Genomic DNA, 27,022 nt, shown 5'->3' on the forward strand with positions numbered 1-27,022 from the left:
CGTCTGTTTCCACACACTAAAGACAAGTTCTCATTTGTAGTTCTCTGTTAACTGTAGAATCAACAGTTCAATGATCTGTTCAACTTCTCCTATCTCAGAGCAAATGGTAACAGAAATGGCCATTTTTGGAACTCTGGCATTTTAAGATTAGCAGTGAACATGGAAGCAAAAGTTCCTTGAAAAGGGAAGAGACAATGAAGTGAAAATGATCGGACAGTCACTTGATTCCCCTTAAAATACTGAATTTACTTGTGAACGCAGCACATGGCCATACAGTGCATTACAGCAAACACGGCTCTAAATGGTCTCGGCTAACGTGACACAAAGCACAAACATCTTTCCTCTGACACTGTCTGAACGTGACAGACATTTTAAAAAGTTACAATAATTATCAAAAAGCTTTCAATACAAAGTTTAAACACATTTAAGTTTCAAAAGGATATTTTGTACATTTTGGAAAAATATAACATTTACTTTACATTACTGGAACATAAGTTACATTCTTCATAATTAGTAAGCTTCCATCGTTCATACATTCCCTCATACATTTTCTTTTAATAGATTATTTTCTCTGGATTGTATGTCTAATGCAAAGTTATCACTGTTCTGGAGAAAAGCCTGTTTCTGCATTAGTTTTCTGAAAAGTCCATTTGGATTGGCAAGGAGTTCCTCATGTTTTCCACATTCAAGAATTTTGCCCTGACCGAGGACTGCCACAAAATCAGCATTCTGAATAGTAGACAGACGATGAGCGATGATTAAGACTGTCCTCCCTTCCATCAGCCGGTCCAGAGCTTCTTGCACTAGGTACTCATTTTCAGCATCCAGAGCACTAAAAAGAGATGAGAAGCAGAAGGGGCGGAGGGAAAGGGGGTAGGGAGAAGTCAGAATGTGTTATTTTAACAACAGGTGAGCTTCTGAAACACCTTCAGCTTCAAAGCTGCGTTGCACATTACAGAGCTGGTTTGGGGAAAATTTAATACAGCGTTCCAGCTATCCTTCCACTTTGAATAAGCAAAGCTTTTGGCACAGATCTCCCAGTCAATTCACACATTCTGGAATTTTAGTTTCTTGTGGGCAGAGAAAAATAAGAGGCTAGGTAGCTTGTTCAAGGGCATGCAGATAAAGAAAGAACACCGCCCAAATCTCACTTCTACAGATAGATCACAAGTTTCTGTTTACTTTCTCTTACCTTGTTGCTTCGTCTAACAGAAGAATTTTGGGATTCTAAAGAAGAAAGTAGAATTGGTTACAATTAAAATGGGACAAGATCTGAATATATTGAAAATACAGTGTTCGTACAGCTCAGCAATTATTTCTTCAAAAGATCTGGGTGCCACTCTGAAATTACATTTAGTCAGTCTACATGCTGAGATAGCAAAATGGAAACAGCGCTTTCATCTCCAATTTCACAAGCTAAAGAAACAGAACACTACCAACTGGTGACTGTTTCACAGATACAACCTAACGGCAACGCCGTGGGAGATGATTTTTAACGTGTACTTGGCAGCACTGCAGTCAGAAGTTCAACTTCCTATTTACTGCTGTCACAGGGATCTTTCACGGTGGCTCAGCTAACCGCTGCTTGGAGTCTGTCTGCTACTTTACTGTCCAGAAACAAAAAATAACAAAGATCTACCTGCAATCAGTATTTCAACCACAGAGGAAATAAATGAGAGTTCACAAATACTGCATAACTCTTCTTAATGAAGAGGTGCAGTCTTACCTTGAGCAGAGCTCGAGCAATTGCAATTCGCTGCTTCTGTCCACCTGGGGAAAAAGTCAGTAAGTTGAAACAGGAGAACACAGATGAAGTTCTTTTAACCAGAGGCCTGGGCTGAGCTGAATTAGGCACGTGCATTAGGAGGGGAGTGGAAGCGATGTTAATACTGATGTTGGACTACGACTTGGAGAAAAAGACTGCATAACAACAACAACAAAATACAATTGTGGCTTCACTCCGAAGCATCATGATTTTAAAATCAAATAACAAATGTACCTGAAAGTAGAATGCCTTTTTCTCCAACTACAGTGTCAAATCCTTTTGGAAAATCTCTGATAAAATGAGCAGCATTTGCTATTTCGGCAACTTTCTGAATCTCCTCTGCAGTCACAGTAGATGGATCTTCTGCACCATAGGCAATATTTTCAGCAATAGAGCAGGAGAACAGAATTGGTTCCTGATAAATTCAGAAACATAACTAACATGTCACATCTGTGATTACAAGCATGTATCGTCTGGTTTTCCAAAAACGTGAATTCTAATTACAAGACCCAGCATTAATCCATTGTAAATCCATATAAAAGAATATGCATGCTAAAGTTAATTGAAATAGGAAAAAAAAAAATAACAATACACAACCCAAATTCTCCTGATATAAAAAAGGGCAGTCAAAATCCATTCAAAAATAGGTTGTTTTTTAACTGATAGAACATAAGTCTCAATTGCTAATATTTAAATAAGAGTTCAGAAAGAGCTATTCATTCAAACATCAGAGAACCTCCCTTCATACTTTAATGCATCACCATTTGAAACAACAATGAACCTACTCTTAATTATCCCTACAAATTTTAACAGTATTTTGTGCATTTAGTTAGAGCTTAAAGTAGAGCAGAGCACTGTCAGATAGGATAGTGATGTGCAATGGGAAAATGTGTGCAATGAGGAAAGCCTGCTCTTCCTAGAACATAAGGAAGAAACATGCTGTAGTATGAGATCTTGTGCTGGTAACACAAGCCTGAATAAAATGAAACACAGACATTCAAACAGAAAAAGTGCTAGCATGCCCACGGGAAAATCATTTTTGTGCAAAAGCTTTTTGTGGCATTATTACATAAAGCAGATGTTTTGAAATGCAACATACACCGGGGTATCATTGTGCTTTTAATCAGAACATCTATCTAACAGTTAAGTGCACTGTGAAGCGTTTGCAGAGACAAGGAAAGGAACATGTGTGTGTTAAAAACAATCTGTTGGACCAGTTGTCACTGAACATCTCCCTGCATTTCCCGAGTGTGGGAATTGCTAGGAAGGGGGTACTCCATGACTAAGCACCAACAGGGCTGTATTTTCATGCTTTCCTAATGGAATTTTGCTTGCCAGGAAACAACACTGTCATTTGTCGTATGGTTGTACAAAGTGTGACTGTGCAACTGCCATTAATATGTAACGTCGTTGTTATGATTTGTGTTACTTTCTTCAACAAATCATAATAAACATGGAGGTACTCCTATCTACGTAATTTGCAACGATGCTTCCCAGTCTCCGTACGCACATTTTTCTTTTAAGCAAACACTCTATCACTGTAATTCTGTAAAATCAGACTACAGAATAATGGTACTAGCTCAGAATGCTTATCCGTAGAAGAAAACATTCACAACAGCAGTTATGGTGAGATGGAGGAACTTCACTGAGAAGCAAAGATTCTGCAGTTCTACAAAAGAAGAAAAGTGAGGCACAGCAAGTTGCTCAGAGAAAATTATTTCATTCACTTAGGAACTTTTTTGTTCCTTACCTGACTCACTGTTCCAATCTTTGTCCTGAACCACAATGGATTTAACTGACGAATATCAAAACCGTCAACAGTGATAGTACCTTAAAGTAAAGAAACAGTAATGTCAAGGGTGTTCTGACTTGCACTGAAGAGGCAGAATAAACAGCTGAGAACAAGGACCCCTGGATGCATGCATCCCAGGATGCATCCCAAGAGCAGACCAGAGATGCAAAGCAATGCAGGCACCACCACACGGCAATCACATACCCCAAACGGAAGCACACTTACACCAATGAGATGGTACCATCAGGACCTCAGTGCAGGAACCTCAATTGCTTATAAGGTGTATCAGAGATGCAAAGCATTACTTGTCAGATCAGAACAACATGCAAAACATACCTGTGATAGGATCGTACAGCCTTAGTAGAAGGGACACAATAGTTGACTTCCCTGTGCCACTCGAGCCAACCAAAGCCATCACAGAGCCAGCTGGAATGGAAAGGCTGAAATCTTTGAAAATGGATGTTTCTGGACGTGTGGGATAAGCAAACTCAATGTCCTTGAATTCTAAAGCGCCTCTGAATGTGTCTTTGCTTAATGTGATTCCCTCTATATGAGGAAATAAAACAGAAACATGAACAGATGTTAAAATCAGCTCAAACCTCCCAGAACCTGCTCTATAGATAGTTAATAGAAGTTATATCTCTTCATATTAAACCTACAGATAGCTGGAAGCCACGACATTGGACCACAGAGGTTATTTTTCAGCCACGATTAAGTCAGTGTGGTACACTGCTCGCTCCTGACTGCAATTTCAGCTTGCTCGCCAACAGTGAAGCTTTAGGCTACTACAGCAACAGGGATCATACGTAACAACCTCTGGTGTTCATATCTAAAGCAATTATCTGAATTCTTAAACATATTATAAGCAATTTATGTTTTATCAGTTTGGAGCAATTAAATAAAATGACACAGTACTGAAGGCCAAAGTCCTGTTGCCATAGAACAGATGCAAAAAGATCAACACTGCAAATCACTATTGCCCTTTCACTGTGCCACAAAAGTCACCTGAAACGGCTGCCCCTTTGGAGGAGAGTAGATCACTTGGAACTACCATTTAAATCATAAGCTTTTAAGTAAAAGCTGTCACTAGAATTGCCGATAGATTTGTGAACAAATGGCCACTTTTAAGACTTCTTTTAAAAGTGGAAAACGTAAGAAACACAGGACAAGAAAGCATTCAAAGGTCAATCAGAAGCATAATACACAGGCAACAGATCATAGAAACTAAGGTTTCAGATTGTGAAATACCATAGTGAGCCACTATGAATGAATGACTGTCAAAATTAAAGAACTCCTTTCTGGAGCAGAGCATTTGATACAAATAGTTATCTTAATATCAGCACTAGAAAAAGCTTATAAGTAGATAAGACAAAGACATAACATTTCTTCAAGCCCTGCTATATCCCAACAAGATAGTGGTGAGGTGTTGGAACAGGCTGCCCAGAGGGGTTGTGGATTCCGCATCCCTGGAGGTGTTCAAGGCCAGGTTGGATGGGCCCCTGGGCAGCCTGGTCTAGTATTAGATATGGAGGTTGAGGTCCTGCTTGCGGCAGGGGAGCTGGGACTCGATGATCCTTAAGGTCCCTTCCAACCCAAGCCATTCTATGATCCTATGAAGATAGGTCCACACAAAGTACGCTAATTTGGCAGTGGTGCAGCGTTCTCAATAGATAGTCTTACAAGGTTCTGACCAGTTCTGTGAAAATAGACAGCACCACAGAGTCAAGGATTATTCAGCTAAAGCCACATGACCCCAGACCATTAATTCTTTTTAGATGTAACCCCAAACCAGCAATAGCACATGGCAACACGTGTCCCTGATAAACAGGTAACTGGGAGAAGGAACACAGACACCAATCGATATTCACTAGTTCAGCTGTTCATAGAGCAAACTACTGATTTTGCTTCTCTTTCTCCCCAGCTTTCCTCCTCTTCTCCAGGCTTCAGACTTTAATGGGAGCAGCACAGAAATGGTAGAGGCAACAGCATGCTATTTCAGGCTCTTTCCTTGACTTTAATCTATGGACATACACATAACTTGTCAGGTAAAGCACAACAGCCTGTAAACTCCTCTTTGGGAAAAGAAACTGCATGCTAGCAGCATAATTCTTAGTACATCAAAGTAACAAGTAATTGCTTATCTTTATTGTCAGTTCTAGTCATTGCATAGTCTATAATGTTGCCTGAAATACTGAAATCTACTTCAATACAGGAAGTCTGGTACCACAAGTTCTTCCTCTACACACTGCTTGTAAAAATATCTAAAAGCTATATGCAGGGTTGTGCTCATTTTGTGTTTGGATCACAGAAGGTGGTGAAAAAAAAAGACATCACCATTTGTTCTCGATATATTCATTGCCACCATAAAAAATAATACAGTAGGAGTTCAGTAAAAATAAAACCTAAGTAATCATGTTAGGAGGTGTTTCACAGGGGCTTGGACAGTAGAGAAATAGTCTCTTGGCTTTATTGCCTGATGAGCCAGAAACTATAATTGTTTACTGAGACAAAGGTTTATATCCTTTCTTCCATAGTTAGTTTACAATGAAAGAACACTTAAAGGGAACTTTTAAAAGGAATTTTCTGTAAGCCTATGCAATATGGATGTCTGAGACTTCGTCCAATTTATTTTCAGTCTATACAGTATCATTTTCTGTATGTCACTATTCGTATAAATAAACAACTCAATATCTTCAGTGGGAAAGCCAATCCTACTGCTTATGCCATTCTGTTGCCACCATAAAGAAGACAACCACTGAAATTATTCAAATCAAAATAAAAAAAATAAAATAAATCACATCCAAATGATGATTAAATCAACAGGTGCACTGGATCTACAAGGACACAGCACACTGTAGTGAGCACCAGATTGTCTCTCATGGTGTAAAATTTATGCTAACTTCATTGATAAAGACAAAAGCATGTAGCTCTCCCTTCGTAAGCCAATTGGTAGTTACCCTTTGGACAGATGGCTTCTACTCTGTCTCCATCCATTGGAGACAGTATTACTTTTCCTTGCCTACGTAGAGTCCATACACATAGAAAAGTGTCCTATAGTCATGTTCACAGCTGTAAAGAGAAATGAGACAAAAAGCCAGGCTGTGCCTTAGTGTCAGCCAGATTAGAAACCCCAGTAATTCCAGCACTAGGAGACAGAAGCAAATAAATAAATAAATAAATAAATAAAAGTGGAGTATTTCAAAACTAATCCTCAGAATCAACCAATTCAAAGATAAAACTCCATTCTCTATGCCATAGCTCACTCAAAATAAAATAAAATAAAATAAAATAAAAAAACATCTATTAGGTCATGCTGAATGCTCTTTCCTCCTCTTCTTTAAGTAACCTTAACAAAGTTTCTTAATTAGAGGACCATTTAAAGATTGAAGGGTAACTAGACAGCTCTCCTGAACTCTGCTCTGTTGCTTTTATTAACAGCACGCAGAGCTGGTCAAAACTTACATGACTTTTGCTTAATGGGATGCAGTTGATGAAAAAGAAAATGCAATTCACACCAAGTATCTTCTATAAGCAACTCACTGAACTACTTTGAGACAGGCAAATGCTGTTTTTATCCAAAATATATTCAACACTGGAGGGTGCTGTCTGGCTTCCAAAACAATACAGCTGTAAATTGGGTTGCTGACAAAATTTTTAGTCACAAGGTCAAAAGGCAGATTTATTGATGGTGTTTGCATATCTTCTTTTGGGGATCTGGCAACTACGTGAACAAGCTACCCTTTATAAAAGCTAATGCCTCTCAAAGGCAAGCAACTTTTTCTGTAAAACTATTGGTAAAACAGAAGTGACTTCAGATACGCAAATCAGTCTTTAGGCTTAAAGCAGCCCATGAGAAAAACTGTATGTGAATGACTGAATTATCACAAAAACTGCCTGGTGTTCCTCACACTTCCATCAGTGTCACACTTGATTAATCAAGGACATTACCTCCCCTTCAAAACTCTTTTTTTTTTTTCCATTCCTATAACTTAAAATACTGCAGCCACATCAAAAATATTATGTGTCTGTAACCAAGGCCAACACCACACACCCCAGTTTAGGAGACTGCTCATGCACAGAGGTCCATAACTCCCTTGCCTGTGAATCAGGTAAGCTGTACACCAGAATGGCTCCTGCACCCTCTACAGGGGTAAATGTGGGGGCAGTGCTACTGGGAGAAGGGTGGAAATCACTCCAAAAGCCACACCTGCTGTAGCTACACATCCTACGTCCTCTCAAAGATTCTCCACTTCTGCTCCACTTTTTCCTTCCTTTCATTTCTGTCATAGCTCGGTCCCTACTCTTCTATCAGAAGAGCTAAAAGCTAAATTTGACACATGCTGCTGAAACGCCTCAAACTGTGCTTGCAACTTAGATTTCATATTGATGCCTTACCAAAGAACCATTTTTCACTAGATCAATGTGAACTGTCTGCATAAAGGTGAGATATTTTTAAGGTGAAATGCCTGGTTTTGAAAGCTTCTTTTTTCAGACTGCTGATTTCGTAGACATCAGAGATAAGTATGGTAAGTCCTTCAGTGAAAACGTGAAATACAGCCATCTCATACAGGACTCCTCCCTCCCCTTTTTCTCCCTTCAACTCTTAACTGCAAAGCTGATGCAATAGAAAGTGGTGCTGGCATCAAAGCAAGGAGCTAGAAATGAGCATGTCTTCAGTCAAATCACTTCCAAAGTTACAATATTAAAGGCATATCCTGAATTAATTAAAAAAGGGGAAAAAAAGGAAAAAACAAAACAAAAAAGATGAGCATGTAAAATTTCTGATGAAAGGAAATTTCTGTTTCAGAGTTAGGAAAAGGCTGAAAAGTTACCACTGTATCTAAGTTCTTTCTGAAAAAGATGCTTTCTGGAAAAGATACACTTAAGCAGTATCACCCTCTTTCTGAAGTGCAGAGAAAATCAGTCTATGAACAATAACGAAACAAGGACCCACCATTAAAGGGAAGTTGTGGCTTCCTCTCAATAAGTTCCCATAGACGTCCACCAGCACCTAATCCTTTCATTAATTCAGAATAAAAGGAACTCAGACCTAGGCAAAAAGAAGAACAGCATTATGCATCTATATCAAATGGAAGAGATTAGTAGGCATCAACTTTGCATTGCACCAGCATCGAAGCATCAGATATGTGTAAGGGATCTTTAAATCCAGCACACTATCAGACTTGCTGATTTGAGTCCTATCTGGACTCAGCTGAGAGCTACCAGTGACCTTTATTTGCCATTTTTATATCCAGAAAAAAACAATTCTGGAAAAAAAAAAAATAACACATTTAAGCTTGTGTATCCTCAAAAGCAAAGCATGTCTTTTCCATTCATCTGTTAGCATTTAACTTCAGAGAAACAGCTTTGCATACTATCAGTTATATTTGCAAAATTTTGCAGCAGAATAGAGCACTCTGAATGCCCTTCACTGTCAGACACTTTTACTAGACGATCCTAAAGGTCCCTTCCAAGTCAAACTATTCTATGATTCTCTGCTGGCTGAGTCAGCCACAGGAGAGGGAGGGCATAAAACCTAAGGCTGAACTGACTGTGCCTATATAGAGAACTGAAAATGTAAAGAAATATGACGCCCAAGTCTGCATGCTTCAAGCATTACTGGGCAAAGCAAAAGCTAAGGACAAGGTGTGCCTGTAGTAGTGGGTCACAGCTCCTCACAGCTGTGTGAACCATCTTGGAGCTGGCTTGACTGGAGGGTTTTCCAGTTGAAATAAGCACACAAACCAATCTGGAACCAAAATTGAGTGAGATGTAAGTATAAAACGTTTCACTTGTTAATTTTTGTATGTAGTTCACAACCAATTTTGTTAACCAAAACCAAAATTGTTAACCAATTTCAGAATCCCTGAATACCAACAGAATAAATTCATATAGAATAAAGCACGTTGGCCTCAAAATGCATATAGTGTTAAGAGTGATTTCAGGAGGGCAGAAAACCCAAGGTATCCTAAAATAAGCTTACTGGTTTATTCTTGCAGAGCAACAAGCCCAGCACAAAGCGTAGATAGGGCTTTTCATCACGTTATTGCGGAAGACTGTCTGAAGGCTGGTACTACAAGGCACGAACCACAGCAAGAAGCTGTCTGCTTGGCAGAAAAAGCCAAACCTTCTGCAGCTTACTGCCCAGCACAAGGCAGAAGGTGTCACTCCCATATAGCGCCTTGAAACCGAGACACACGCATTTGCAAATCCATAACCATTCATAAACAAGACTGTATAATATGGAGAGCAAATACCAGTGAGAACATGTTTTCAATTTTCTCAACCTGTCTTCAATTTTTGGTAGAAGACACTGGCAGCAAATTTTTGTAAACAGAACACTCGCAGCAAACAAATAGAGGCAGTGTTCCAGATTACACAGTGAGCTTCACAGCTCAGTGCATGAACTCCTGTATGTACTGATGGCAACATACACCGAGCAGACACAGTGCTCAGCAGATTTCTATGGTTTCAGGTGTATGGGAAGGCAGGCACCTTGCGGCAATACATCCTTACTTCAGAGTCTCCATGAGAACGAACTCTGTGCAGAACTACAGGCCTCAATAATCTCTAGCAGAATTTTAAAAGATATTTTTATTGGAAATAGGACTCAACAATGTGTTTTCAGTATTTCTAATATTATTTTTCATTTATTTAATATTATTTTTTTTTCCCATGTTTCCAAAGCGCCAGCTCACTACTGACCAAGTGTAAATGATTCAGAGAAGACCAATTTTGGTGGTTGGAATGAGTTCCACTGGGGCTCTGATAGCCAAGGAAGCAGGTTTTGTGAATTTTGTCCTCAGGCACATCTTTGTCCCTTCCACAATATCAGACTTTGTCTTAAAGAGTAGAGCTGAGCTGCATTGCCTTGCCAATCTATCAGAAGCAACAGACTCATTTTTAAAGAACCCTTCCAACCAGCAATCAAGCTTCAAAGTACCTTATCTCCATTTTTGCCTGTATGCAGCAGTGAAGACTGCTCTCTCAAAAAGATGAACAGTTTGTTTCTGGGACAGTAGATTACTGAGTCTGAGCTTCAAGAAGAAGTCAGTAAGGAAAAACAAAAGGTTAGCACCAGAGTGTAGTGTTCTGCTGGCATTTTATTTAACCTTCCAGCTCAAGAGACTCTTTATACTGACTTACCACTAAATTCTACATGACTTTCTAACTCGACTACATTTAAAGACAGAAACATGTATTTTAAAAAATAAAAAACAACAACAAAACAACCCAAACCCGCAATATTATTTCTTTGCATAACACGCCAAATATTTTAATTTAGATTAAAAGAATATTAGAGCAATAATTATCTGTCACATATCCACGTTGAAAAAAAAGAATAATCTCAGTATTCAAGTATACAAAGCTCATAGTAAGTAATAAATTATTATTTAACTCTTCAGAAGAATAAAAAAAATGTATGATTTCTTGGGGAGACCATTTGGAGAAGACTTTTTAAGAAAGCCAGATCTTTTAAGAACTTCTTCCCTCACACCTCCATACTGACTGTAAAGCTTTGAAGTGAACAAAATCTAATTCCTTACTCCATACCTCCTATGCTTATTCCAACCCAGAAGGCATACATTAGGAATGAAGAGAGTTCGCCAACGGTCATATACGCACTGCCCATCAGTAATCCTCCTTTGTATAACACTGAGAGGACAATTAAGTTTCCAGAAAGGCCAGTCTAAGAAAAAAAAAAAGAAAAAACAAAAGAAAAAAGAAAGTCAGACTTGTCACAGACAGGAAATGTTGTTTCAGAATTATCCTTCTATTGAAAGAGTTATCTACAATTTTAGAGGACTGAGTAAAATCTGAGCAAAACCAAGCCAAGTCAATAGCCATACAGATATCCAGTGACCCTGCACTGTGCCATCCAATAAGCATACAAAGAGCAAGTAATTCCCCCCCCCCCCCCTGCTTTTTTTAATCCTCATTTCCTAAAATGGAAAGGAATGACAAACATAGGCATAATTCAAGAAGGGTTGATAGGCTGTGGTTAGGTTGCAGCTTTAGCTGGTAAACAAATTCAGTGCAAACTGTTAAGGACAAACACAGTCCTACTCCAGTCCATACTTCCTTTGCATGGCTGCTCGTCTCATCAGGAAGCCAAACATGTAAAACACCAAATGTGGGGAAAGATTTCCACTGGTTTAGTTCCATGAACAGGAGCTATGAGCTTAGATGGATAGTACAAAGGAAAGTGTGAGACAGAAAGAGAGGCTTAAACAGACTTTATCATACCAATTCATCTTGAGGTGCAGTTTCACAGCAATTTAGACTGATTTAAGTCCAATCTTCCCACAGTTTTATGTTGGTTCAATTTACACTCAATTCATTTATTTGCAAATCTGCAAGCATCCTCATGAATTTTAAAATAATTGATACTTGGAATAGCACGGTTTCCTTTCATCAAAGCATACTTACTGCTCCAAAGAAACCTGCCCGAGCTAGTGCCTCTTTTTTAGCCAACTGTAGCACATAATCAACTTTATTCGTGTATTTCTCCATTTCAGCCATTTCTTGCCCAAAAGCTCGAACTGTTCTTATGTTTCCGATACGCTCTTCGGCTAACTAGATTAAAGCAAAGAAGAGAACAAATACACACAGTCACACCATTTTGCATGTTCCTATTACAGACCATTTGAAAGTCAAACCAATATTACTATACTAATCTCCAAGTACATTCCTTTGGATACCACTGAAAAATTCTCGTGCCCTCCTCCTGATTTTTTTCTTTTAATTTTATTCTGCTCACTTTATTTTGCATGCCCAGGCAGTTTTAAAAGAGAACTTCAAGACTATCTTGACTGCAGTGCAAACAGAGAACGAAAAGGATAAAAACGGGGTTTCAAAAAAATCTTAATTTGATGTGAACAACAAACATCTGAAAATTACTATTCACAGTAACTTGCAGTAGCACCATAGGGAAGGGAAAAATAAAGAATACTGCACTCTATAGTACCACGTGACAGAAATCTTGCAGTTTTTTCCTGAAACAATTCCACTCATTTAAACAAAGCAGCACCAGGAATTAATTTAGCCCAACTGCCAATGCCCCATCCCAACTCAGTAGTTTATTTTAACTTCTAAACAGCAAAATATAAATTTTATAATGGCCTAAACTGTAACCAGTTCAGCTAAGTTGTTAGTAGGCATTGTGATATCCTTACGAAAAAACAAGACCTCTTTTGGATGTAGAAGTAGAAGATAAAAATACAATAATTGTCTTTTCCACACTCCATTCAATCTGGAGATATGAATGGAACACTAAAATCGCTTGTTTGAGTGAACTCCCACACCTAGTTTTCACACTGCGAGCTTCCTTTGGATACAGGATGAGAGTTAAATAGAAGATGTCTAATCCTTCTTCTGCACAGTCAATTTACAGAATCCCTACATAGGATATCCCAAGTTTATAACAGCTGATAACTATGGCTATCTTAGCTAACCTTTCCTAATTATACTTCTGTGCATTTTAATGACATTTCCCCAACCATAGTCTGAGAGGAAACGATCATTTTATCACTGTTTATCTCCTAGCACTTTTCAGTATTTCATTGCACTCAGCAAACACAATTAAGTCTTTTTTACAACACCCTCCTTGGAAACAAAAATTACTTCTATTTCCCTCTCAAAGATCTAAGGACATACTGAGATGCCCAGAAACTTATGTATATAGAAAAAAATTCTAGCCTCAAACATTAAGAAGATGAAAACAAGCCAATGATTCCTTTCAGAGGTCAACTCTCTTACTAAGTTTTCTTAAAAAATATATAAATATATATATATCTAGAGTGCTTCTGATGGCTTCAAATTCATAATCACGGTCTGAGAAAAGCATTTTTCAAGCCCAGGTACTAAATTACACAGATTGCTTTTTTCATAGATTGTCAGGTTTTTTAATACTTTTTAAATTTAATTTAATTTAATTTAATACTATTTTTTAATACTCTTTCACAGCTGTAGCCTACCATCATCCTTTCCACAATGCCCATTTCCTAATTCTCAAGGCCTGGTACACCCATGATATGTTGTATGGACAACCTTTTCCAAAGCACTGTTGTTTTTAAGTTGTATGGATAAGTGTTACCAAAGCTTATCTTTCCTAGTGTCCAGGTGTGAAACTAAAGGCATAGCATGGCTTAGGGCAATGAACAGTACGATTATCTTCAGATCTGTAGCTTCAGAAATAGTAACCTAAATACATCAGAATAACTTTGAAGTTAACTAGAAGGGTCTGCTGCAAGATTACCTGTGTTGCTTCTGCAAGAGAATCCTGGGTCATTTTAGTAAGTTTTCGCAAGTACCTTCCATAAATCACAGCCAGGATAGCCAAGGGTGGCACAATGCTCAGAACAAATGCAGCAAGACTAGGAGACACAAAAAACTACAAGAAAAAGGAATGTGTCAGGGGTTTATGTTCAGATGAAAAACAACCCACTGCAGTACTGAATTGCAACTTCCCTTGCCAGAATTTTCTGAAATTAGCAAGATTGCAATTTAGCGCCGCCATGCTTTCATTTCTCATGTTTTATTTCTTCCAGACAAAGCTTCCATTCCTCTACAGCATCTGGGGAATGTGTTCCATGGTTACAACAAGGGACTATAGGTCAAGAAGTCTGCATTTCATTTCCAGCTTTCTCACTGGCTTGTTGTATGAACTTAGCCATGTGTTTTAACCTGGCAGTCAACAGGCCTACCTGGGGATGCTGAAGGACATAGTGCTATTAGAGTATCTAAAGTGCTGTCACAGCTTTTGAATAAATGGTGTAATACAGAATGTTTGAGTAGAGAAATATCATATGGTATTTCTGGGTATCTGAGGAGCAGATGGAGTCACCTGCACTCTTTGGCACTCAAGAATGGTCATAGCGTAGAACAATAGAGCGTTGCAAAATGTTATCACTCCTAATAGCATCACCATTAATACTCCTAGGTAGATTATTTTTATACTATTTCTTAAAATTAGATCTAATACATTTTCACTTTATCTTGATTTCTGTAGTTAAAACAGAAGAATCTCAAAAAAAAAAAATTAAAAACTGATCTAATTGACACACTTTATAATTATTCTGCAAGTCTCTCTTTCTACAGTCTTTTCATAGTCCACCTTTTAAAACTGCATAATGGTAGCAGCATTTTTGAGCAAGATGTCTTATATAAGGTTATTCCAATTAATCTGCGGCACAATAAACCTTTAGGCTCTTGGCTTAGATAAAGACAGAACACAGCAAAACACAGCACTAAGTGACATGGTTTAGTAACTAGAAGGTTGATGGTTGGACTTAGTGCTCTTGAAGGTCTTTTCCAAGCTAGATGGTTCTAGGACTCTAATCTATGTTTCTATAATCTTTATAAACAAAAATACCAGCACCTGTAAAAATCTTGAGCAGTAACTCAAAGTTCAGTGCTTGCTGTCTTTGCTCACCTAGGCTTTACCCTGAATCAATGAACTTTAATGACTTTTACATCAGGCCCATCACATCTTATTCTAACAATCAATCAATGGATTGCTGTCACCAATTTTATTATATTCAGTAAGAATAGAGTTAAGTTATTTGCCTCACTATACTTCATTTGATAAACTAGGGAAACAAGAGCAGTTCCTTTCAAATCTTCATTCTCCTTATTATGGCTTGTGAATAAACACCAAGTGGCCACAGACACATCACCTATTGCAACCAGTGCATAAAGGATATTGTAGCTGTTAATAGCCAGTGAAATACACTTGAATCCAAAAGGACACACACTTTCTGGTCTGAACCACATTCTCTGAGCTGAAGAAAAAAGATGAAGCTACAAGAAGCAACAAGCAAGGAACAGACTGCCATACCATCATTCCAACCCCCACAGATGCCTGAGCTCCTGCTCGGAGCCCATCAGAAAGGTTTTCAGTCAGTGAACGGCCCAAGAGTGCTGTATCTGAAGATAAGCGGTTTATCAGCTCTCCTGTTCTGGTCTTGTCAAAGAAAGCAGTTTCTTGCTGCAGAATAGAGGAGAACATGGTTGTTCTCAAACGTTTCACAATTCTTTGACCTGTCAGAAACAGAAGGCAGTCAAGCATGGCTTACAACTTTACACATGTCTACAATGCAAAAATCACGGCACTCAGCAGCACAGAATGAGTCACATTACACAGTTTTACTGTATCATGGGAACGTAAGCTTTGAGATACTGCACAACAGCAAGTAAAAATGAACAATTATTCAGCATGCTTATCTTTGCATTATTAATTTACCTTTCATCTGGAAAGGAAAGCTACTGATTCCAAGAGGTTTTCTTAGCCAGTGCCAAGACTTTATTTCACATCACCAGATATCCTGACTGTGAAAAAAAACAAGGTGACTCTCGGGTCCACTTTTTTGTTTTTACCTGCAGTCTGCATGAGGTAGACACGAGTAGCATTAGCAGCAGCACCGCACAGAAAGATTCCACTCAGCAAGGCACACAGGCTGGACAGGCTGTCAGTGAAGTCATCGCTGGGATTTGTGTAAATGACGTCAATCACCTTCCCCAGAAAGAAAGGGGCTGACATGGTAATGACACTGGAAACTGTCAGAAAGCCAACGGCAGCTGCAAATTAACAAGGAAAGGCAAGGAAACAAAGTCTGAATTTGCATTTGTACGTTAATAGCATATGTGAAATAATTTTTCACTTCAGATTTCTATTAAGCTCGTGAGCATGAGCACTACATAACATTCTTTCAGGTCATGTTCTGAATGGGCTATTTTAAGTCACTGTATAAATTACCTTAGACAAGGTACACATAAGAATTACAGCAGGGAAGTCAACTCTTTAAAAGGGTAGCTAATATCAGGACAAGAGGAAATGGTTTTAAGTTGAAGGAGGGAAGATTTAGGTTGGATGTCAGGGGGAAGTTCTTTACTATGAGAGTGGTGAGGTGCTGGAACAGGCTGCCCAGAGAGGCTGTGGATGCCTCGTCCCTGGAGGTTGGCAGCCCTGCCTGCGGATGGGGTTGGAGCTTGATGATCCTTGAGATCCCTTCCAACCCAAGCCATTCTACGATTCTATGATATGAAAATTCTGAAAGTCTCTGTGTACAATCACAGTTCTGGAATTGTTTGTTTCGCCTAACATTTCCCCTCACACTTGATAAAGTTATCTTTCCACAGATGTCATCCTTTGAGAGCATAACTACCAGTAAGTCTGCCATATCCCTCACACAATCCCTCACTCGTTTGGCTTGTTTTTCATTATTCATCCTTGTTACCATAATAAGACTTCCAACTCTTGGTTTCTGAAATAGTAACAGACTAAAGTAAAGATCTGATTTGAGAACCATCTAAAACAAGCAATTCTACTTGCAAGAAAAAGATAATATATATATGATTTACTCTTGATGGGCGAAGATTATATATGTTCATTTTGTTTAACTCTTCACTATTGCTGATCTGAAAGTAAGATCGCATAAGTACAAAGAGAAGTCTGCTTGCTGAGGAGCACTGCTCATCATCAATGCTTGAATTCTTGTTGCAAGATCACTTTTGGTAGCTCTGTTTGAAGCTGTTTCACACAGCACTGGACCAAGACTGAGCCTTATGAACTTTCCTCTGCAAAGAAATTTCCTGAGCCAAGAATACAACTTGATCCTGAGAAGGCAAGCCAAGCCTGAAAGGCTGAGAGCTTGAAAAATATCCTCTCGTTCAAAAACTGAACAAACCTGATATGAAAACCACTGAACCACAACAAACAATGCCATTTATACAGCATAATTTTCAAGCAGAGAGCTCCACACTGAAAGCAACCATTCATACAGTTACCATAAAACTACTCGCAGATAATGTCTTCCAAGGCAAAAAGGAACTTTATTGCAAATCCTGGAGTCATCTGAGTTTTCCTTCAATTATCCCGAGCTTCTTGTATCACTTCCATTATGATGTGAGAGCAGCTGTGCACTGCTGTAGAGCAGTACACCCAACATCTGTGACAGATGGTGTGATGTCCCTTATCACCTCCACACACGCACATGGAAAGCTTTGCTTCGGTTTTACTTTAAGCAAAAATACAGCTGTGCATTTATGATGAAGAACTCCAGGCGTGAAGACATGCATATCCACCACCACCTGAAGCGAATGCTTCTCCACACACTAACTGACATCCCGGTAGGGTTCCACACACTGCCAAAATGAGCTTGGCCACCGTGTCCAACCTACCATATGCAGTTCTTATTCACAAGTTGCATGTGGTTGTTCAGCTGCGTTACACTCAGGCTACCAAGAACATCAATGGACTCAGAGCTTTAATTTGAAGCTATGGAAAACCTACAGAGAAGAAAGCACAAGATTTCCTGCTGCAAACCTAGATAACCCATGGCACAACCAAATCTCATAAGCATATTATTTAGTAGCTAGAACTTCATACATGCAAGTGACCTCATTAAGACTGGCTGCAGAGGTGTATTCAGGCTGTGAAGCAGCAGGGAAAATCCAACAAATCTAGGTCATCTCCTGTCAGGAAAAGCTGGTCTGTGAGATAGCAGAAGATAGTCAAAAGCATTGATTTCATGGGCACAGCACAGTGTTGCAGCTTGGCATCCATGAGTCCTGCCCCCTTCTCAGTTATGGATGGAACTGGACAACTACATAATGCAAACATTCAGCAAAGTAAGAGGAGTGTACAGCTAAAAGTCCTATCTGTCTGTCCAGTGGTACAGCATTCCCGTCCTGGATTTACCAGCCACTCTTCCTCACTTAAACTAGTATGGATTTCACCGTAATTACCTCCAACAGCCTTAGCCGGACTGAAAATCAATGCCAGTGTGTAATGCAAACTGCAGGCTACTAAGCTACTTAGATATTAGTCAGTGGGTTGATAATAATACACACGAACAATGCAGTCCTGAAAATTAAGGCTCATATCACTCAGATTGCTAATGTTCCCCCTTAAGCAGTATACATAACTACAGTAATTTAATCACAGATCACAAGCAAAATGAGGCTCCACAATTGAAACTCTCACTTTGATTCTAACAGCAGAACAACTACAAAATAGCACAGATGTCAAGCTGCTGAGCTGCTGTTGATTAATTAAAGAAAGAGGACTCAGCAACCACTCCTATCTCCATGCACAACGAAGAGCTGCCACTGTGATAAGTGGCTAAAGGGAGGAGCACAAGGTGCTCAGCAAGCAGATAGGAGAACACTTTGGTGCCACTGAGTGTTGTCACTGACAAAAAAAAGGTCAGAAGGACAACAAAAGAGGGCATTTTGGAAGCTACATATATATATACATATATATATATGTATACATAAAGTATGTATATATATATATAAAGTATATATTAATATTAGCATTATATAGTTTTAAATATTACACATTATATAATAATATATATTAATAATATATATTTCTCTAATATATATATATTAGAGTAAACCAGTTCTGCAGGCTATGAGATGAAAACAAAACACAAAGCAAATGAGTGGATGTTATAAAACCAGGGCTACACTAGACAGACAATATAAGCAAAGATGAGGCAACCCCACTCCAGCAGCAGCAGAGAGCCCTGCTGGCAGTCCTCAGCAAATGTTCTGCTTGTCTGCCTGCACAGAAGCCCAGACCACTGCCTTCACAGCTACAGAGATCAGTGTGCTCTCTAGTAAGGCTAGAGTGGGCTTGCTTTCTAACTGTGGGTCTGCAACTACATTTCGTAGCAGATTCACTCTTGGCATAGAGGATTGGCTACCAAGTGCTAAACAAGGACACGCTGGCAAGAAATAACCAGGCAGAGCTATCAGAGACCTCTCTCGAGAACAGGAATGAGGTGGCTCCTAAGGGTTATAATACCAGTTTTCTCCATGCAAGAGCACCACCACGAGCACTGCGAACATTTCTAATTTTGCTGGTCCTCACCAGAGCATCCCTCTCACCCCATGCACTATGCAGAAGTGTACAAAAAACCTGCCCTTCCCCCTCAAGGCTTACAAGCAATTTTAATGCAAATACATGAAGATTTGACCTCAGATGAATTAAGACCATTCAAATTGATTAGAGACGAAGGACAGAAAAATGAGGCGATGATGACGCTTGGCAGCATACAGCAACTGAAGGCAGTACCTAGCACTTCCCATTCAGAAAGGCTGTAGATGTTACCTCCCAGAATCTTTCACACATTTTACTGGTCTCATCCGAACACTGGGGCTGGCAGATCAGAGCTCTGGGATTGTGAGAAGCACTCTTCTACTAGTAGCAGACAACACTCGCCCTTTATCAATTATCTGTGCAGCTTAAGTGAAATACGCACTGACTTTTTAAGGAACTTCCACAGGGTCATTTGGAGTGATGAATAAAGTCTACTGTGATGCACATGCGTGGGGATAAGGCCACACAATTATTATTTTATAGCAGAAAGACATGCTGATAAATCCCATATTTGTTGCTTAGGTGAAGTTCATTTCTGTTTGGCGAGTCCTGACCCACAAGGAGTTTGTTGTGGATTACAGAGGAAGGCTGGATGGCTGTTATCAACACCACCAAGAGACCGTTCTGCAAAGAACTGCTTCAAGATGGAATTTTCTTCCAGTGTGCACTTGAAGATTTCATGCACAGTTCTAGGTTAGGTATGACTGGAGCGGTTTACTTTTTATGTTAAATTCATACACGATAGCTGGGCTGCATCTATTACTGCGCAAGAACAACCTTCTAGAGGAGATCTCCTTAGATTATTAAAAGGAGTGTAATCGTGTTCTCAGACAAACAAGTGTGCTCCTGACAGCACTGTCACATGCTGCACCCCTGGGGCATTCTGGAAAGCCGAGAGCTCCTTTTGTGGAGGTGTGTTAACTTGCAGGGGCAGTCAGTAGACTGAATCTTATACATTACAACCCTTTGTGATTAACATGGCTTTTAGAATGATTTTTTTTTTTAATAGCAGGATTCTATAGATAGTTTCGTGTTGTTATTGCGCCTGTGTAGTTTTTTGTTTGTTTTGTATTTTTATTTTCAAGGCACAAAAGAGCAGTTCAGGTTTCCAAATTAAAACATCGTGAAGACATCTCATGAAAAAGCTGCCATACTCATCTGGCTGACCACGGTCATACAACAGTTTGGAGAAGATGTCAGAGAAAATGGCAGTGGGACAGGATTAAACAAGAGACAGACAAAACCTTTGAGGTAACATCTCAGGAACAAGAAGGGAGTCCAAGATCTGGAGGGCACAGTGCGACAGCGGCAGCAGACAGAACCCCAGAGCATCAGCTGGTGGCATCCCCTGTGTTCAGAACACTTCCACTTAGAGAAGTTTACAATCTTGAAGAAAGACTGCTTTTTGAGTCATAAGGTGTTCAGGATTCACAGAAGTTATCCTCAGTAGCTCCTCACTGAAGCTCCTATGACCGAGGATTGACCTACCAGGAGTCCTTTGCTATGCAGCAACCAGGAGGACAAGAAGCCTCTGCAGAGCGGGTTGCAGAGGGTTTGCCAGAGAACCTTTCAGAGAAGACATTTACAGAGGGAAGTGACCTTCCATATAGAGTGGTTTGAGGAAGTCCACACAAGGGAGGAGCAAGCCAGACCGCTGCTTTGCACGGGAGGAAAGGAGGAAGAGGCAGCAAGGCACACACACAGACTGAAGGCCTGTGCAGGGCTGTGCAAAACCTCCACCTGACAGCAATAATGGAAGCTGGGCCCAAACTGACTGCGAGGAAGTCCATTCGCTTTCTCTCAAGAATTACCTTGCAATTACCAGTGCAAGTGGCCAACAGTTGCTGTTACTGCAACATCTTCACGAAATAACTTCTCTGACAGTTCATCACCAGTTTAAAATATGAAGTGCAACCAACCAGCTCCCAACCATTTATTTGCTTAGTGATAAAGCTACAAGGCTGCTTGAGCCTTTTTTTAAGCTTAATAACAGAATTAGAAGAAAAGTTGGTGGGAGACAACAGGCTGGGCAACAGATCGGCCATGAGCCAGCAGTGTGCCCTGTGGCTCAGAAGCCCAATGGGATCCTGGGGTGCATTACAAAGAGCGTGGCCAGCAGGCCAAGGAAGGTGATCCTCCCCCTCTGTTCTGCCCTGGTGAGGCCACATCTGGAGCACTGTGTCCAGTTCTGGGCTCCCAACTTCAAAAAAAGACAGGGGTCTCCTAGGAGTCCAGCAGAGGGCCACAAAGATGATAAAGGGTCTGGAGCATCTCCCCTATGAGGAAAGGCTGAGTAACCTGGGGCTGTTTAGCCTGCTTTAGCAGGAGGATTAGACTCTGTGATCTCTTCAGGTCCCTTCCAACCCCTGCAATTCTGTGAGAGGGGGTATTTTATTGATTTGATTTCTATTAACAGCAGCTCAATGCACACGGAAAAACAATCATCAAGTTAACCATGTACATGTCATACATACAGCAGATACAGTTTTAAAACCACCAGCGTTGCCTTCAGAAAGATCAAGTTAAAGTGACTGCTGAGTTTTAGTAACAGAAAAGAGTGGACAGGGGTTCACTTCTCAAAGTCCACATATATGTTGCTCAGGACCACCCCAGCTACTGAGGGACAGCACAGAAACAACGTGATTTATGAGAGTGGGGTTCAATCCAAGTTCTGAAGAGAAGGGCATTCCGGTGCCTGCAGTCCTTGGCTCCCATCAGCTTCCTTCCCATTATGAACCTTATAGAATTCATTTGACTCAGTGTCAAGGTTTTAGTGAGTGTATGAAAACTGATCTTTTTTCAGCCATATCTACCTTTTAGTTAATTTTTAAATGGAGAGGGAAAACTATCTCTTTAAAACGGTGCGTGGATTGCCTGCTGGTGTTACAGTTCATACAGCAAAGCCTGGAAGAGCGAGTTTCAAAATTAAGCCACGTAAGTATTACCTTAAGATAAATAACCTTTATTTGCCTGGTTTCATCTCCGAGAATAACTGATGTTATCAAAACTACTCACTCCCATTCAAGTACTTGACATTATAAATGTCAGCTTGTCAAAAAAAAGCATTATCTTCCAGTAGCGATGCTCAAAACCGGTGCGTTCTACATTGCTGTGTGCACTACTCCAATCAAAGGAGCCACGAAATTATTTAGATGGTTTCTGAACTGCTTTACAGTGAATGCACCCAAAAACTTCAGGTAGCCTTGGGTACAATCCTTGGATCCTGATTTTCTTTCTTACGCTGTCTTTCTATAAGAATTGGTTTGCATAGAGATTTATTCCTTATTAAAAATTACAAAAGAAGAATCTGCAGTGACTCAAGGATTCCTCATTCGTGAAAGTGCATCACCTGGCACAGCCTCAAAGTACAGGAAAATCGCATTATGAGCAAGGCAGCATCCTTCTAACTTCACAGCAATCCTGAAGCTTAAGGAAAATGCCATTGCAAAGGATGCCCAAAGTTCTAAGCCAAACCTAATGGAATAACATTTCTTGGACATCTATAGAGAAGACCTTTCTCTACTCTACTCAGCCTGCAGTGAGAGTTGTACAGGAAAAGGGCACGCTTTGCTGTTGGATTAAACATTTTGAAGTTGCTAGTGCTTACCCTGCAATTGAATAGAACCATTGTTTACTCGGAGTGTGGTCTGGATGAAGCGCAATGGACAGATTCTCACAGGGAGAAACAAGGAAGCGGGAAGAAACAAAAAGGATCATTTTGAAAAGGCATTTTTGTGGCCTCCCACACACAGTGGGATCTCATAAGTTCAACGGTGGCTATATCCTATTCCTTGGGAATTAAATTTAATTGAAGACTCCAGTTCACCTGACTTGGCCGTACAACGTCAGCCAAAGAATTCCTAAAATGATTCTCTCCCACTCTGTTAAATCTGGGAGGTATTACAGAATTTAAATACTCACAGTTCCACTGCACAAGAATGCGGTTGCTACCAGAGTGAATTCCCACTGTAATATTTACTCATCTTTTTGGCGCTGTTTACAAGAACGGTGAAATGTAATACATACGTCCTGTTGAAGCCATACCTGGCTCTAGGGGTAACTGAGGATGAAAGATAGAGCACATTACACCAATTTATTTATTTCTGACAGTGTGATGTTTGGTACATCCACAGACTCTGGAGGGCCGGCACATCGTTGTGTGAGGAAAGTATTGCAGGGGGTGCTGTGTGTTAGCGCATAGCAGCTCCTTGGCAGAGCACACCGCTGCCTCCTGAGCCAGCAGGCGGCAAAAAGCCATGCATAAAACAAGATGCAAATATCTCCTTCGGTGCCAAGTGGAGCAGGTCACCTTCACCTTTGTAGCTGCACCTCCCCAGAACAGCTGACACTATTGCCCCCTGCACCAATGCAGCTGATGACAAGTTGAACACGAGCCAGCAGCGCGCCCCAGAAGCCGAAAGGGCCATCCATACCCTGGGGTGGACCACCCCCAGCACTGCAAGTGGGAGAGGGGAGGGGTTGTCTCCTCTGCTCTGTGCTATGCAGCTGCACCTCCAACGCTGGGTGTGGTTTGGGTGCCACTATATAAGAAGGACACAAAACTATGAGACAGCATCCAAAGCAGGGTTAGGAAGATGGTGAAGGCTCTAGAGGGCAAGATGTATGAGGAGCAGCTGAAGCCTCTTGTTTGTACAGCCCAGAGCAGAGGAGCTGAGGGGAGGCCTCACGGTGGCTGCAGCTCCTTGCAGGGAGTGAAGGGACAGCGCTGAGCTCTGCTCTGTGTGACAGCGACAGGGCCCGAGGGAACGGCATGGAGCTGTGTCAGGGGAGGGGCAGTGGGGACTGGGGACAGGTTCTGCACCACAGGGCGGTGGGCGTGGAACGGGCTGCCCAGGGCAGCGGGCACGGCTCCAAGTGCTGGAGTTCAAGCTGTGTTTGGACATCGCTTTCAGACATAGGGTTTGGATTTGGGGTGGTGCTGTGTGGAGCCAGGAGCTGGGCTCCATGATCCTTGTGGGCTTCTTCCAACTCAGGATCCTGTGATTCTATGAACAGTGACTCGCACACGCCATTCAACCTCACAGATCATCATCCATCCTCAGCTCCCTCAGCCTCCCCTGTCATCTACTCCATTGTCAGTGATTGTGAATCTCAATACACAATTATAATGGTCAAAACATCACGACCTCTGATACGTGGTGTAATAGAAGAGGTACATCATTCCATAGGGGTACTGCCATACACCTATGTTTTATATGGTCTGTAACTGGCAACACAAAAGATCCGGGAAAGCTAAGCCAGCTTGCAGAACAAAACCTCACCAGTAAGCCTCTTCAGAGAGCCTAATGTGTTTACTGGTTACATGTGCTTGAAGATGAAATCAAATGGTTCACTCTAAGCTCATTGTCTCATACAGTGATACTTCAAACCTTCCTCTTTCCTCCAGAGCAGAGGTAATACAGATGCTGAGTTTGCAAGGGCTAGATTTTCAGATGCAAAAGAAACAAAAGAAAGCATTTAAACGTATTTAGACACAAGGTCAGGGGTGATTTCCTTACCATCACATACAAGGGCATGTCTACCTGTATTTTTTATTCCTGCACTCTATAATAACCCAAGGTCTTTTCCTGGTTTGCTTTTCCATCCTCTCATTTAATCACTTAATATAAGCTCTGCCTTAGGTAGGGTATCAATGAGGATGAAAAATTTTGCATAAATTCACTCATCTCCCAGAACTAAAACCAATGTTAAGAAGTAATTATTACATTTGCATGCTTTTTCTCCATTCTCATGGTTTGCAATCAAGTAAATTAAAAAAAAAAAAAAACAACAACACAAAAACAACCAAACATACCATTTTGTTATCTTTAAAGAGAAAATTGCATGTAGCTGATTTTTAGTGACTGTGATAGTCAACTTACTTGAAAACATCAGCAGGTGAAGGGTACTTAGGACTACTTTAAAATATAATTGCACCAGACAGCTGTATAAAGCAGGAGTTCATGGCACAGAAATACTTCCTTAACAGAACTTCATTTGGACCCAAACTATTTCGGCCACGTGACGATAATGCATAAAGTCCTGCAATCATCCATGAACCAGGACTTGCACAGAAGTATTTTGCGTTTCTCAACACCACCTCCTCTCCCAAGCCTGCCTACCCCACCTCCCCTCCCTCACCCCAGGGAGAGTTGCAGACAGGGACAGGATCTACCCACAGATCAAGTTGCGCCAAGTCCCATAGGCCCAAGGCTGACACAAGAGCACACCTGCTGTCCTCCAGTTCAGGTGGTTTTAGAAAAAGCAAGCAAACCAACAACGATTTGATACGCTTCTCTCTAAGCAGCAGTTAATCCTATTGCCCTCAGGAGAAGCAATATCCAGACTACTTTGTATCAGCTAGCCCTGTGTCGGTGGTGCATGTTACAGACCGTGCTGCTTTACTTCATCCTAAGGAAACTAACCATAAATAAGCAAATCGTGTAAGAAGCAGGGTGTTTTTTTTTTTTTTTAAGTTTTTGGCAACAAATTCTCGGTTGGCACAACTCCGATGTGTGAGATTACACAAACAAACACAACAACCCTCAGGGCTCCCAATATCTGCCTCACTCCGTGCAGTCTCAGACCCGAGTTTACCACAAGCTGCTTTAGGAGCGAGCCCAGCGCACGCACAAAGGCGGGAACCAGCACCAGCTCAGTTCCCTAACTTCCCCAACTTCTGCCTTCCCTCCCTCCAGAACAAGGCAGGAGCTCAGGGGCGGGGTGGGAGCCTGCCCGTAGCTTTTCACACGCACTCGGCGCTCCCCGCAAGGCCTCCCCCCGGCGCTCCGGGCAGGTCTCCGCGCCCGACCTCGGGCTGCTCGCGGGCACGGGGCTGCCCTCGCTCCGGACTGCGCTCGGCAAAGCGCCCCGCCGCCCCTCCCCGCTCCGCCGAAGCCCCGTGGCGCGGGGCGGGAGGGCCGCGGCCGGTACCTGTCAGTCTCCAGCGCTCGGGACGCGCCAGGGCCAGCAGCCTCCTGGCCTCGAAGCGCGGCGGCCCGGCGGCGGCTCCCTGCGGCTGCGGAGGCGCCGGCGGCGGTGTCGGCTCGGGGCCGGCGGCGACGCTCAGGGCGCGCGGGGCGCTGCCCGCCACCCCGAGCGGGAGGAGGAGGCGGCAGCGCGGCGGCGGTGGCGGTCGGGGCAGCGCCCCGCACCTGCCGGCCGAACGCAGCGAGGCGCGGAGCCCGGCGGTCCCGCAGGCGGCCCCGCAGGCGGCCCTTGCCCACGGGGGCGGCACCGCGTGGTGCAGCAGCGGCAGCAGCCAGGGCAGGCGCGGCGCGTAGCCCGCCATGCGGCCGGCGCGGCGGAGCCCAGGCGGCAGCGGAGCTGCGGCTGCGGCCGGTCCGCGCCGCGCGGCTCTGCGGCAGGAGGAGGCGCCTCAGAGCCGCCGCCGCCGCTGCCGCCGCCCATGGGCCGACAGCCGGGGCCCCGCGGCCGCCCGGGCAGCGGCCGGCGTGCGGCACGCCGATAAGGCTGTGGGTGCGTCCTCCTCTCGCCTGCAGCTTCTCGCCGCCGCCCGGCCGGGTGAAATGGCGGCAGAACCTGCCCTGCGGCGGGGTCCCGCCCGGGAGAGCGG

General features: G+C 41.9%; 1 protein-coding gene across 4 annotated transcripts; it reads right to left on the reverse strand.

The window, feature by feature from the left end:
* Positions 1-225: 225 nt before the first annotated feature.
* On the reverse strand, positions 226-26,813 carry ABCB10 (ATP binding cassette subfamily B member 10). Of its 4 annotated transcripts, none has more exons than XM_015284389.4 (13): positions 26,380-26,813; positions 15,936-16,136; positions 15,397-15,599; positions 13,816-13,950; positions 11,988-12,134; positions 11,112-11,247; positions 8,512-8,607; positions 3,894-4,103; positions 3,516-3,595; positions 2,000-2,180; positions 1,727-1,770; positions 1,193-1,227; positions 226-832 (listed from the first exon to the last, which is right to left on the reverse strand). In XM_015284389.4, the coding sequence occupies exons 1-13, from the start codon at positions 26,735-26,737 to the stop codon at positions 541-543; spliced, it is 2,118 nt and encodes a 705-aa protein (XP_015139875.1). In that variant the 5' UTR covers positions 26,738-26,813; the 3' UTR covers positions 226-540. The 4 variants fall into 4 exon arrangements, with proteins under 4 accessions (XP_015139875.1, XP_046795234.1, XP_046795233.1 ...); XM_046939278.1 differs by lacking the exon at positions 26,380-26,813 and adding an exon at positions 17,739-23,870; XM_046939277.1 differs by lacking the exon at positions 26,380-26,813 and adding an exon at positions 17,346-17,482.
* Positions 26,814-27,022: the final 209 nt, after the last annotated feature.

This window comes from Gallus gallus, chromosome 3 (assembly GCF_016699485.2).
Source record: "Gallus gallus isolate bGalGal1 chromosome 3, bGalGal1.mat.broiler.GRCg7b, whole genome shotgun sequence".
In the NCBI taxonomy this organism is placed as follows: Eukaryota; Metazoa; Chordata; class Aves; order Galliformes; family Phasianidae; genus Gallus; species Gallus gallus.